Here is a 13,124-nt window from a genome sequence, read left to right as displayed (position 1 = left end):
TGAGGCCAAGGCCTTGTTGCCGTCGTGTCCTGTCGCTTCAGTCCCTGTTCTTTGCTCGGATTCTCCTGCTCGGTCCTGAGGCTGCAGGGAAGGAGATTTGGGTGTTGGAGCTCCTCTAACGTCTGGCGCTGTGTCCTCGGCTGGAGGGCATAGCTGACTCACGGGTGTCAAAGCCGGACCATCAGTATTAATTCACTGTGTTTGAATAAAAGTTATTAGAAAATCAAAGGGCCTCAGAAGTCCGTTATCTCTGCCAGCAGCTGTTCCCCTCTTTAGGCATTGTCCTGCTCCAAGCCTTGGAAGAGAAAGATGCTGTAGGAGAGGGATTACTGATGCTGCAGGAGCGGCTCCAGCCTCGGCCGGGGGCTATTTTGAAGCGTGGGGCTGAAGGACCGGAGGATTTGCCTTGCTGAGCAGCCAGCCCTGCCCTGTGCTCTGCTCCTCTGCCCCGGACCAGCACCTGGGGGGGCGCTGAGCCCTCCCCAGCCCTGCCCCCAGCTCTTCAGCTCAATTAACACCGAGGAACCTGCTGGGGAGGGGGGTGAAGCTGCTTTAATGAAGGTTTAAAACGCTTGTGGTGTTGCAACAGCGATGGGGTTGGGGTTGGCTGGGAGAGCCAAATCCCGGTGCTTTTCCGGGCCGGGATGAGCAGGAGGGTCCCTGCAGGAGCCTCCACTGTTCGGATGCCGACCTGGGGGGTGTGGAGGCTGGAAGCGCGGCAGGAACAGCCCGTGCTGGCGTCTGGCAGGCGCCCGCTTCTCCCGTCTGTTCTCACCCGCCCGAGCGTCGGGATCCATCCCGCTCCCAGCCGGGCTCAGCGCCCGTCACCACCGCGCTGGCTCGGCTCTTGTTTTGGCTTCTCGGGGAAGGAGGCGCTGGGTGCCATCTGTCACCGCTCCCACAGCCTTCCCCTGCGGGAGCCGGCAGGGGACGGGGAGAGACTTCCCAAAGGAGACGCGTGGATGGCGCGGCGCCGGGAACAGCCACCACAGCACAAAGCCACCGAGATGGTGCCACCTGTCTGTCCGTCCGTTGAGGTCCCTGGGAAGATTAAAGGGAGATTTAAATCCGCCAAGGGAAGAAAATGAACCGGCACCTTTCACTCAGCTAGCACCCACGTTTACCGGTGGAGGCACCGAGTTTTTCTTGGCCTCGAGAAAGCGAAGCTGAAGCCGGCCAAGATCCCAGCACCAGTTCGGGCGCCAGCCTAGCAGCGGCGCCTTGGCACCGCGAGGAGCATCCTGCCCGGCAGCGCCGTCGAGGAAATCGCCACCACTTCCGACGGCGCTGCCGGTGACCCCGCGCTGCTGCTCGAGGCGCCCCGGCACCTCCCTGCACCCCGTGGGGGGGCACAGTGCTGGGGACCAGCCCTATCTGCCAGGTCAGGGTCTGTCCTCCCAGCGCCCCCCCACAGCAGCAGGACCCCCCAGTGGCCCTTGGGGACATTCTCCAGCCCCTGCAAACAGGAGGAGCCCCATGTGCTGCCCAGAATCGGAGACTTGGCGGGGGTGGGGAACACATCTTTACCTGCAAAACCATCCCTTTCTATTGTGCTGTTGCAAACAGGTTGGTGAGGGCCCCCTTCCCCCCCCCCCGGCACCCCACAGCCCCACAGGAAGCCAAATCGCTGGGCTCAGCCGATGTTTTCTGGCAAGGTCTGGGTACAACCAGCAGAAGTAGGTCTCTGCCGGCGTGGTGTGAACCACAGCGGTGGCACCAAACACAACCTGCGCCACGTCCTCGCCCCGGTGCGGGGGCCGGGGCGGGGGGGGCTGTGCATGGGCGGTGGGGCCCGTACGCAGATGAAGGGCGATGCAGAAGGTCTTGTGCTGGGGGGGGTGTCTGTGCATAAGGGTCCGTGCTGCGGGGGCTGCCTGTGGGGTCCGTGTGCGGGGTCAAGCCCCCTTGTCCCACCTGCCGGGCCGGGGCCTGAGGTCTCCGAGCCCCAGCGGGTCGGGACCCCCCCCGCCCCCCCCCCCCGCCTCTGCCCCACCGCTCTCGGGGGGACCGCGGATCCCCCGGCAGCCGCCGGATGGAGATCCCGACCCGGGGAGGACGGGGCCGGGGCTCCCCGAGGCCGCCGGGGCCGGGGGCCGCCCGCCCGGCCGGTGCCGCGCCGTCCCCCGGGGCCGCCCCCCTCCGGATCTGGGCGGGGAGCGCCGGCCCCGCCGCCCCCTCCGGCCCCTCCGGCTCCGTCCCGTCCCGTCCCGTCCCGCCGCCGCCGCATGGGGCCCCCCGGGCCGGCCTGACCCCCCCCCTGCAGCCCCGCCGCCCCCGGAGACGGGCCCCGCCGAGGAGCCGCGACGGGACCCCCCGGCTGCCCGGCCCCAGCCGGACCCCCCGGAGCACGGAGAGACCCCCCCGGGCCCCTTCCCCGGGGGCAGAGGACCCTCGGAGCCGCCCCGGGGCTGCCCCGGCCGGACCCACCGGACGCCCGGCGAGACCCCTCGACTCGTCCCATCGCTGGAGCTGAGACACCGGCCCCCCCCGGGACCCTTCCCCGGGGCCAGGGACCCCCGGGGAGACGCGGTCACCTCCCCGGGACGTGGGAACCGGCACCCCTGGGGACCCGCCAGCCGTCCCCGCGGGGACGAAGGACGCCTGGAGCCCCCTGCCCGCGCCGGGGGCGAAGGCCCCGGCCCCCCTGCCCGTATCCCCCCTCCCGGGCTGGCCCCCGGCCGCCGAGGGTCCCGCTCCCAGGGCTGGGGGGAGCCGGGCTGCCCCGTGCCCCCCGGCTGAGCCGGCCCTGAGCCGGCAGGGCGGCCGTGGGGCGTCGAGGAGCCCCGGGGGGGCCGCGGCACCCTGCCCCTCCCCAGCCCCATGGCGGCCAAGTGGTTCAAGGAGTTTCCCTCCAACCTGAAGACGGTTTCGGAGAGGGCTCGGCCCGGCAGCGGTAGCCTGGGCAAGAGCCGCAAGAACTCGGCCGCCGAGTTGGGGGGCTGCCGGGCCGGCCCGGGGGGTGGCAAGGAGGGGGGGTGGCCGGCTGTCGCGGGACAACCTGCAGGGTCTGCTCCAGGCCGCCACCGGGAAGATGCGGAAGAACTCGCGAGTGGAGGGGGTTACGCCCGAGGGACCCCCCAAATCCTGCGGCACCTACATCAACCGCCTCATCAAGGTGGAGGCTCATGAGAAGAACGGGAAGGGGTACCCGGCCCCTCCGCCCGCCGGCCTGCCTGCCCCCGAGCAGGACAAGGGCAAGACCCCCAAGACGGAGACGGTAAGGGGGGACTGGGAGGACTGGGAGGGGGGGGAGCGTGCCGCACTGACAGCTTTAACCGCTTTGGGCTCCGGCTCATTAGCCCGGCTAACCCCGGCCTTTCATCGCGCCCGGCTCTGCCGTCTTCAAATCCCGTTCAAAGCTCCCTTCATCCCGACCGCCCTTCATCACCGCTCCGGGAGGTGGTGGGGGGAGCGCTCGCTGGGGCCCCCCCCCCCCCACCCAACACTGCGTCCCACCGTGTCCCATCCCACCCTGACCCCAGCACTCTGCCGCTGGTTAAACAAAGGCTGACGTAAAGCTTTTCTGGGAAGCCGGACTTTCACCCCACACAGCCCCGGGGTGGCTGGGAGCCAGTCGCGGGGGGAGGTGGGGGTATGTTTGGTGTCACCTGAAAAGATCCCCGACCCACCCCCACCCCCACCCCCGGCTTCTCCCCACCGCTGGGGTGTGTAGGGATGGGTGCTGCCCCCACCCAAAGGTGCCACCCGCTGCATCCTCGTGAGGTGGTGGCGTGGCCCCATCCACCCCAGATGAGTTGCCGTTTCCCTCCCGGGGACCACACCGTCCCCAACCTGCCTCTGCGCCGGTGTCATCCCCGCCACCCCCCCCCTCCCACTCCACCACCCCCGGTGGGACCCCCGGCAGCCCCCTGAGGCCGGCGGTGCCCGTCCCTTCCCCAGGTCATCATCCTGGAGGACTACGCCGACCCCTACGACGCCAAGCGCACCAAGGGGCAGCGGGAGGCCGAGCGCCTGGGGGAGAACGACGGCTACATGGAGCCCTACGACGCCCAGCAGATGATCACAGGTACGTGCCGCCCCGGTGCCGCGGTGGCGCGGCTGGCACCGCTCCCCCGGCCAGGAGCACGCGGCCGCCCTCGGAGCCGCCCGGCGCGGGAGGCTCCGGGAACAGGAAAACCGCTCGCCGCTTCCTGCGGCTGCGCGGGGCCAGATAAGGAGCGGGCGCGAGGCCGGACGCTGACCCTGTGCCCGCCGGCCCCTCGCCCGGTGCCACGACCCGCCGCCATCGCCCCGCGGGTGCGTGGGGACAGTGCAAAGCCCTCGATGCCACCCAGCTGTCCCGGGGTGGTTGTGGGGTGTGTGGGGGGATACAGCACACCCCCGAGGGTCCCCCCCGCGGCCGTGCCCCCCAAGCAGCGACCCCCTGGCCGGCGCGGCGGCCGCCCAGCTGGCCAGAACAACAGGAACTGACTCGGCCGGAAGCTGGAAATAAAAGATTTGCTGCTGATGGTTTTTTTCCGTGCGGGGCAGCCCGGGCTGTTTGGCGGAGCCTGGCGCCGTGGGGCGAAGTGGGGGGCCGGGGTGTGTGTGTGGGGGGGCCTAAACCCCCCGGGGTGGCCTCCTGTGGGGGCTGAGCTCCAGCGTGGGGTGTCGCATCCTGCCCCACCGGCGTGGGTCTGTGCCCGGCCTTGGGGCTGTGACAGCCGCCCAGGCGCCACGAGAATGGGCCCCATCCTGCTCCGGTTCCTCCCAAGCCTGTTCCCAATGGGGTGTCCCCGCTATGGGGCAGGGGGTCCCCGGCGCTCATCCCTCCCCAAGGGCAGGCGGTGGGATGTCAGGGGGACGCGCAGCCCTCTCCCTCACCCCTCATCCCTCTTCCCTGCAGAAATCCGCCGTCGGGGCTCCAAGGACCCCCTGGTCAAAGCCATCCTGCTGCTGGACGGCCCTGGCGAGCCCGGGGAGGGGGGCGGCAAGCCGGAGGCGGCCAAGTGGCCGGGAGGCAAAGAAGCAGTGGGGAAGGGTCCCCAGCTCTACGACACCCCCTATGAGCCCGGGGAAGGGGTGGCCGGGGGGACCCCGGAGCGCAGGGCGAGGGCTGGGGACGGGCGACTGCCCGAGAACGACGAGCGCCCGGCGGGCGAGTACGAGCAGCCCTGGGAGTGGAAGAAGGAGCAGATCGTCAAAGCGCTGTCAGGTAGGGACGGGGACACGGATGGGGATGGGGACAGACGTTAGTAAGGCCTGAAGTGCGAGGGCAAGGCGGGGGAATGGTTTTTGAACTAAAAGATGGTGGATTTAGATTAGATCTAAGGAAGAAATTTGTTGTGCTGAGGGCGGTGAGCCCCTGGGCCAGGTTGCCCAGAGAAGCTGTGGCTGCCCCATCCCTGGAGGGGTTCAAGGCCAGGTTGGACGGGGCTTGGAGCCACCTGGGCTGGTGGGAGGTGTCCCTGAGCATGGCAAGGGGTTGGACTAGATGGGGATGGGGATGGGGATGGGGATGGGGATGGGGATAGGACTGGGGAGGGGGACAAAGATGGGGAGGGGGCAGGGGATGAGGATGGGACTGGGTCTGGGGGAGAGGACAAGATAGGGAAGTGGACAAAGATGGGGACAGGTGCCGAGGCTGGGGACAGGGACGCATGGAGGGGACTTTGGGGGCTCACGTCTCGTCCCATTCCCACCCCCCCCCACCCCCACCCCCAGTCCAGTTCGAGGGCTCGGAGCGTCCCAAGGAGGAGGCGCCGCGGCAGCACCTGCGCCAGAAGAGCTGGACCCCCAAGATGCTGAAGCCGGCGGGCGCCGAGCCCGGCGAGGGGGAGCGGGTGGACCCTGCCCTGGCACTGGAGAAGCAGCCGTGAGTCGCCAGGCTGAGCCGCGTGCGGCAGCCGGGGGGGGGGGGGGAAATGGGGGTGTGTGTGTGTGGGGGGGGGGGGTGTCTGGCGCTTTGCCACCTCTCAGTGTCCCCCCCGGTGTCCCCCCCCCCCTCGCAGCTGGTACCACGGGGCCATCACGCGGGCCGAGGCCGAGAGCCGGCTGCAGGCGTGCCGGGAGGCTGGCTACCTGGTGCGCACCAGCGAGACCGGCAGCGGCAAGTACTCCATCGCGCTCAAGTGAGTGGCCACAGAGTTGGGGGGGGGGGATGTCCCAGCGCGTGGTGATGGTGGGGGGGTCCCACCCTGGAGGGATGCCGCAGCAGGAGCCCCCCCAGGTTGTTTGTGCCCTGATGGGTGGGAGCACCCAGGTCCTTGGGGGGGGGGGTGGGGGTGGGGGAGTGGCACCCCCCGACCCCACGGGGGGACTCAGGCATCCTGGCGCGGTGCTGGGGGCCGTGGGGTGGGGTGGGGGGGTGGACGGGGCGGCGCGTCCCCCTCCCCGGCGCATTGTCGGGAGCGCCGGTGGCGTTTCCTTCCTGAGGAAGCGGAGCCCCTGGAGCCGAAACAATCGGAGCGGGACGGGAACAAACAGGGGTGGATGCGGCCCTGGCCGCGGGGCGGGTGGGTGGGCGCCCGGGGACGGGGTGGGGGGGGTGGGGGGCTGGCGGCACCGCTGACGCCCCCCCCTACCCACCCACCCAGGACCAGCCAGGGCTGCGTCCACATCATCGTGGCCCAGACCAAGGACAACAAGTACACGCTCAGCCAGGCCAGCGGCGTCTTCGCCAGCGTCCCCGAGGTCGTGCACTACTACTCCACCGAGAAGCTGCCCTTCAAGGGGGCCGAGCACATGGCCCTGCTGCACCCCCGTCCACTGCAAGCTGCATTAGCCCCCACTGATGCCCCCCCCCACCACGACTGGCCCGCGACCCCCCCCCCAACCCCAGGGCGTGGGGCAGGGTCCGGCCTCGGCCATCGCCACGTGCTGCGGGGAAGGGTCCGGCGGAGGAACACCCTCCCCCCCAGGCCCTCGGTGGCGTCCCCAGCCCTGCGGGGACCCCGCTCTTGCCCGGTGGCCGCTGGCCCGCCGCTGGACTCCGGCAGGGCTGCGGCCGCCCTTTGTGCCGGGACGGATCCTGCCCACCCTGTGCCGGAGCCGACCCACGGGGGGGCCACCTCCGGGGCGAGGCAGGGCCGGGGCGGGGGGGGGGTGTCACAGCAAGATTGGGATGTGTAACGAAGTAGTAAAATAAACTTGTTGGCTGAGGGGAGGTGGGTGGTCCTGGGGGCTGCAGGGGGACGGGGGGGGGTGTCTGGAAGTTATGGCGCTGGGGCTGTGATGGGGATTGGGGGGGGGCCTGGAAGGGACAGGGCTGGGGGCTGTGATGGGGAAGGGATTGAGGGGGGGGGTCTGGAGGGACGGGGCTTGGGGCTGTGATGGGGGCTGGTGGCTGAGCTGGGGAAGGGATTGGAGGGGGTCTGGAAGGGACAGCACTGGGGGCTGCAATGGGGCTGGGGGGGGGGGGTCTGGAAGGGACAGGGCTGGGGCTGCAATGGGGAAGGGATTGGGGGGGGTCTGGAAGGGCTGGGGGCTGCAATGGGGAAGGGATTGGGGGGGGTCTGGAAGGGACGGCACTGGGGGCTGCAATGGGGCTGGGGGGCCTGGAAGGGACAGGGCTGGGGGCTGGATGGGGAAGGGATTTGGGGGGGGGGGGGGGGGGGGGTCTGGAAGGGCTGGGGGGGCCGTAGTGGGGTTGGGGGTGCTGGGACAGGCGGGTGCCCGGCGGGGGGGGGGTGCTGCCAGGGGTGCAGTGAGTCACCCAGCCCCTTCCCTGCCCAGTGCCGTGGGGGGGCCACAGCGCTGCCCGAAACCGGGGCAGCTTTTTGGGGTCGGGGGGGACCATGAGGGCCGACCCCAGGATCCGGCCCCTCGCCCCCGTCCGCCCCCGAGGGGTCACCGACCTTCTCGGGAGGGTGGAAACGGGTGACTCAAACCCCGGTCTCGTGCCAGGTGGAGCCACCCCGGTTTCGGGGGGCAGGGGTACGGGGCTCCCCCCACCCGCACATCTGCATCCTGCCAGTCTTTTTATAGAGCGGGGCCGGCCGGGACGGGGGGAACGCGGCGTCCCCAGGGAGCCCGGGCACCCGCTCCCCTCGCCCTGCGGTTTCCTGCCCGGGTGCAGCTGCAGCTCCCGGGGGCCTTGCACAACCCAGCGTGGCATGGCCGGGGGGGGGGGACGGGGACGGGACACTCATTGGCACGGGGGCCATAGCCCGGGGGGGGGGCATGGCATGGGGTGTGTGGCACGGGGGGGGGGCATGGCCTGGGGTACCTGGCATGGGGGTAGGTGGCATGGGAGGGGAGGGGACATGGCACAGCATGGGGTGCATGGCCTGGGGCGCGGGGGGGGGGGCACAGCATGGTGTGCAGAGCCTGGGGTACGTGGCAGGGGGTACATGGCATGGCGGGGGGGGGGCACAGCATGGGGTGCAGAGCCTGGGAAGGCACTCGGTGGCATGGGGGGGCATGGCCTGGGGTACATGGCAGGGGGTACGTGTCATGGCTGGGGGGGGGACAGAGCATCGTGTGCAGAGCCTGGGGTACATGGCATGGGGTATGTGGCATGGGGGGGGGGGGGGCACAGCATGGGGTGCAGAGCCTGGGAGGCACTCAGTGACATGGGGGGGACACACAGCCTGGGGTACAGGGCCTGGTCAGGGGGCAGAGCGAGCTGCACAGACTTGGGGGGGGGGGCACAGCCCAGCCTCACCCCCCCCCACCCCCTGGAGTCACTCCCCAGGGAGGGCGGCTGCAGCGACCCCTCCATAACGCCCCCCCACGCCCCCAAAGCACCCACTCCGTTACAAATCCGAGGCATTTATTGCCACGTTTTCCCGACACGGTGGGGGGGATGGGGCTGATCCAGCCAGGCCCCCCCCCGGCCCCCCCCGGCCCCGCGGGAGCTACACCCTTCCCCGAGGGACCCCCAAAACCTGGCCCCGCGGGCAGAGCCCGGCCCCGCTCCCACGCTCCGGCCCGGCCGAGGAGCTCCCAGCGCCTTCACCCCCGGCCACCCCGGCTTGGCCGCGGCCCCCGGAGCTGGCCCCCCCGCCCGGGACCCATCTTGGAGGGCCCCCCCTCCCCCGGCCGGTTCTCCATAGGGGTGAGTTTTGGCACCCCCTGGATAGGGGGGTGGGGAGGCTGCGCTCAGGGCTCCATCCCAGCCCCGGGACCCCCCCCACCCCGCCAGGGTCAGGGACCCCCCCCGCCTGACCCGCAGGCGCCAGCAAGTGTGTCCAGCCCTCGGCTACTGCCCTGAGAAGAAATAGTCCAAGTTGGTGACGTGGAGAGCCCCGGGGGCCGGGGGGGCGGGGGACGAGAGCAGGGGGGTGTCACTGAGCGGGGGGCTGGGGGGGCTCAGGGGCACCAGCACGTGCTGCCCCTCGGCCTCCAGCTTGGCACCGCGCCGCCGGCCCGTCTGCCAAGTCTGCCTGTACCTGCGGAGGGGAGAGCAAGTCCCGGGTCAGGGGGGGCAGGTGGAGCCCCCCCCCCGCCCCGCCGCGGTGTGTCCCCCAGCCCCGGGCACTCACCTCACCATGATGCCCACGAAGAGGGCGATGCCCAGCAGCAGGCTCCCCCCGGCCACCAGGAAGGCGTAGGGGGACGCCATGGAGCTGGCGCTGGCTTCCACGACAGCCCCTGCGGCAGACGGGGGGGGGACGGGTTTTGTGGGGACGAGGGACGTGGGGGTCCCGGCCCCTCCACGGCCAACCCAGGGCCCCCTCCTCACCACCAGCGTCATCAGCAGCATCTTCCATGAAGAGCTCAGGGGGGAGCGTCACCCAGTAGGTGCCATCCTCCACGGGGAACTGCAAGAGAAGGCAGAGGGGTGCAATGGGACAGGGCAGCCCCCCCGGCCCTGGTGGCCCCTTGTCCCACACAGGGACACGAGGCCCAGCCAGCAGCGCGTCGTGTCCCCCCGTGGCTGAGGCCGAGTCCCACCTGCGAGCTGAAGAGCGCCATTTCAGAGGTGAGGTCCCTGGGGTCTGCAAGGCGAGGGGAGAGCGTGAGGCTGGGGGTCCCCGGGCTGAGCCCCCAGCCTCGCGGCCACATGTCCCCCTCCTACCTGTCCAGGGGGTGCCCACTGCCTCCCGGCTCCACTCGCTCCACGTGCCGTGGCCGAACTCCTCCTGCGCCCGCACTTGCACCACGTGCCGCGTCCCCCGCCAGGCGTCACGGATGTCCAGCCACGTCGTCGCCACCTGGTCCACCTGGAGGGGACACGGGCAGCGTGGGCTGGGGGACAGCCTCGCCGGGGCGAGGGGACAGCCCCACGCTGGGGGAGACGCGGAGCAGGGGGGGTCTCACCTCCGTGAAGGTCTGGGTGGGCTCGGGACGGTAGCGGACCTGGAAGTGGAGCCAGTAGAAGCGGGGGTCCCAGGAGGAGGGGTAGGACCAGTTGACCCGCAGCCGCTGCGGCGCCCTCTCCACCGCCTCCACCGTCACGTTGAAGGGGGGGGTCGGGCTTCACTGCCGGGGAAAGAAGCGGGGCGGGGGGGGGGGGGTCAGGGCCCGGCACCGGGCCACACGGCCAGCCCCGGCCCCCGGCAGGAGGGGAGCAGCACTCACGGATGCTGCTGAGGGTGATGATCCTGTCCTCGCCGGCCGAGCCACCGGCACCGTTGCTGACGCAGGTGGACACCACGAGGGGTTTGGTGTCGTCGACGCCGGGCGGCACCTTCACCCGGCAAACAAACTTCCGCGCCTTGGAGAAGTAGCGGCACCGCTGCCCCGTGGCGTTCTCAGCCGCGAACCTGCGGGGACGCGGCTCGTCCGGGGCTGTGGCACACAACGGGCACGGGGCAAGGGTCCGTGGGGAGGGACGGTCCCCCGCCCCCCGTGCCGTGGGGTCCCGGCCCCAGTTAGGTACCGGGAGGGCGCTCACCTCCGCTTCACCCAGAGCATCGCCCGCGTCCCCGGGGACGGCTTCATCCGCTGCGGCCACTCGCACAGGACGTCTTTGTCGTGGCTCCGCCGGTAGCAGGAGACGCGGGGAGTTTCGGGGGGCTCTGCAAGGCAGGGAGGCGCTGGGGGACGGGGGGCGCCAGACCGGGTGATGCCCCGAGGGAAGCCCCCGCCCCGGCGCGGACCCACCTTCCACCAGCAGCCGCAGGGAGCGCAGTGGGCGACCCCCCACGGAGCAGCTGTAGCGCCCCGAGTCCTCGTAGCGCAGGCGCCGCAGGAGCAGCGCGTTGCCCTCCGCCAGCTGCCGGTTGCGGCCCCCCAGCGCCGCCGCCCCCCGCTCCTCCACCTGCCAGGACACGGTGACGTTCGCCGGCTCCTCGTCCCAGCAGGTCAGCGTGACGTTCGCTCCCAGGCGTCCCAGCACTGTGTCCCGTGAGAGCCCTGCGGGGGGGACGAAAGGGGGGGTCAGGAGACCGAGACAAGACTCCACGGGCATCCCCAGAGGAGGGGGACACCCCACCATCTGTTCCCGCGTGCCCAGCGGCCGCTCAGTGGCAATATTTGCAGGAGGCACCGAGCCGGAGCGAGCGGCAGCTCCTGCTGAGCCAGTGATTCCCCACCCAGGCAGGCACCGGCTCCCCCCCGGCACACAGACCCCCCCTGGCACCGCCACCGACCGGCCACCGCAGCACCCAGCCAGGGTGCGAGAGGGGTCTGGTGGTGGGACATGGCCGGGCAGCGTGGGGAATGGCAAGTTAAGCGTGGGGAATGGCAAGTTGGGAGCGGGGCTCCGGGAAAGCTGCGGGCTGGGGGTCCCAGGGGGTCCGGGGACCTGGAGGCAGAGGGGTTAAGTGGCCGGGCTGGCCCGGTGGCACCGGGCCAGGCTGGGCTGGGGCCAGGGAGGCCACCGGGGGCAGCTCTCCCGGCTCCGGCTGCAAAGGTCAGCGGCCAGCCTGGACCTGCAGCTCCCATCGGCTCCCGCTGCCGGGAACGCACCCAGCACGATATCCAGCGCCCAGCACCCACTCGGTACACAGTAACCAGTACCCAGCACCCAGCCAGCACCCAGTACGCGATAACCAGTACCCAGCACCCGCCCAGTACGCAATATCCAGTACCCAGTACACAGTAACCAGTACCCAATAACCAGTACCCAGTACACAATATCCAGTACCCAGTATCCAGTACCCAATAACCAGTACCCAGGGCACAATATCCAGTACTCACTCAGTACCCAGCAGACAACAACCAGCACCCGGCACCCAATATCCAGTGCCAGCCCCCGCTCTGTACCCAGTAACCAGCCAGAACCCAGCCCAAAATATCCAGTACCAGCCCCCGCTCTGTACCCAGTACCCAGCCAGCACCCAATATCCAGTACCAGCACCCAGTATACAACACCCGGCACCCAGTACCCACCCAGTAGCAGCACCCAGTACAAAATATCCAGCACCAGCCCCCACTCTACCCAGTAACCAGTAACCAACCAGCACCCGGCACAAAATATCCAGCACCAGCACCCGCTCTGTACCCAGTAACCAGTACCCAGCCAGCACCCAATATCCAGTACCAGCCCCCAGTACCCAACAGCCAGCACCCAGTACCAGCCCCCACTCTACCCAGTAACCAGTACCCAGCACCCAGTACCCACCCAGCACCCAGTACAAAATATCCAGCCCCAGCCCCCAGCCCCAGTCCCCACCCGGGGTGCCCCGTACCCCCCCCCCGCCCCTCTCCCCGGCCCCGGCGGAGCCCTCCCGGGGCGCTCGGGGAACCGTGTGTCCCGTCCCCCCCCCGCGCGGGGCCCCGCTCCCGGCCGAGGCGCAGGAGCCGGGGCAGCTCCGCCGCCGGGGGGGTGGTGGCGGCTGTGGCCGGGGGGATCCCGCCGCTCCCGCCCCCCCGGTGCCGGTGGCACTCACCGGCGGGGCCGCAGGGCCGCCCGGCGGCGGCGGCGAAGAGGAGGAGAGGAGGAGGAGGAGGAGGCGGAGGAGGAGCGCGGCGGGGAGCGGCGGCCCCGCCATGCGCCCGGCCCCGGCCAGGAAAACATCGGCGCGGCCGGTGCCCGCGGTTGTGAAACCGGGACGGGGCGGGGGGGGGGGGGTGGGGGGGGGCGGCTCCGCGGCGGCAGCACGTGCGCCCGGGCGGGGCGGGGCCGGCACGGGGGGGAGGGGGGACACGGGCCTCCCCCCCCCCCCCCCCCCCCCGGGGTGTCCCGTACCTGCGACCGTCCCGTCCCCCCCCCCCCCCGCAGGACACAGGACACGGCAGAAGCTGCTCAGAACGTATTTTTTTTTTTCTTTTTTTTTTTTTTTATATAAAAAAAG

At 70.7% G+C, this 13,124-nt stretch overlaps 2 protein-coding genes across 2 annotated transcripts; one reads left to right on the top strand and one right to left on the bottom strand.

Moving 5' to 3' along the window:
• The first annotated feature begins 2,246 nt into the window (after window positions 1–2,246).
• SHE (Src homology 2 domain containing E) lies at window positions 2,247–6,845 on the top strand. Its single transcript, XM_054182918.1, is given in 8 exon segments — window positions 2,247–2,970; window positions 2,972–3,217; window positions 3,901–4,027; window positions 4,847–5,155; window positions 5,665–5,815; window positions 5,952–6,071; window positions 6,537–6,699; window positions 6,701–6,845. Coding segments are annotated over 8 exon segments (1,290 nt in total). The 5' UTR covers window positions 2,247–2,820; the 3' UTR covers window positions 6,725–6,845.
• Window positions 6,846–8,963: 2,118 nt separating this feature from the next.
• IL6R (interleukin 6 receptor) lies at window positions 8,964–12,836 on the bottom strand. Its single transcript, XM_054182922.1, is given in 11 exon segments — window positions 8,964–9,332; window positions 9,426–9,534; window positions 9,626–9,704; window positions 9,838–9,881; window positions 9,962–10,184; window positions 10,186–10,360; window positions 10,461–10,649; window positions 10,781–10,904; window positions 10,990–11,241; window positions 12,720–12,768; window positions 12,771–12,836. Coding segments are annotated over 11 exon segments (1,485 nt in total). The 5' UTR covers window positions 12,822–12,836; the 3' UTR covers window positions 8,964–9,142.
• Window positions 12,837–13,124: the final 288 nt, after the last annotated feature.

This window comes from Rissa tridactyla, chromosome 23 (assembly GCF_028500815.1).
Source record: "Rissa tridactyla isolate bRisTri1 chromosome 23, bRisTri1.patW.cur.20221130, whole genome shotgun sequence".
Taxonomy (NCBI): Eukaryota; Metazoa; Chordata; class Aves; order Charadriiformes; family Laridae; genus Rissa; species Rissa tridactyla.
This window is presented reverse-complemented; position numbering and strand designations above follow the sequence as displayed.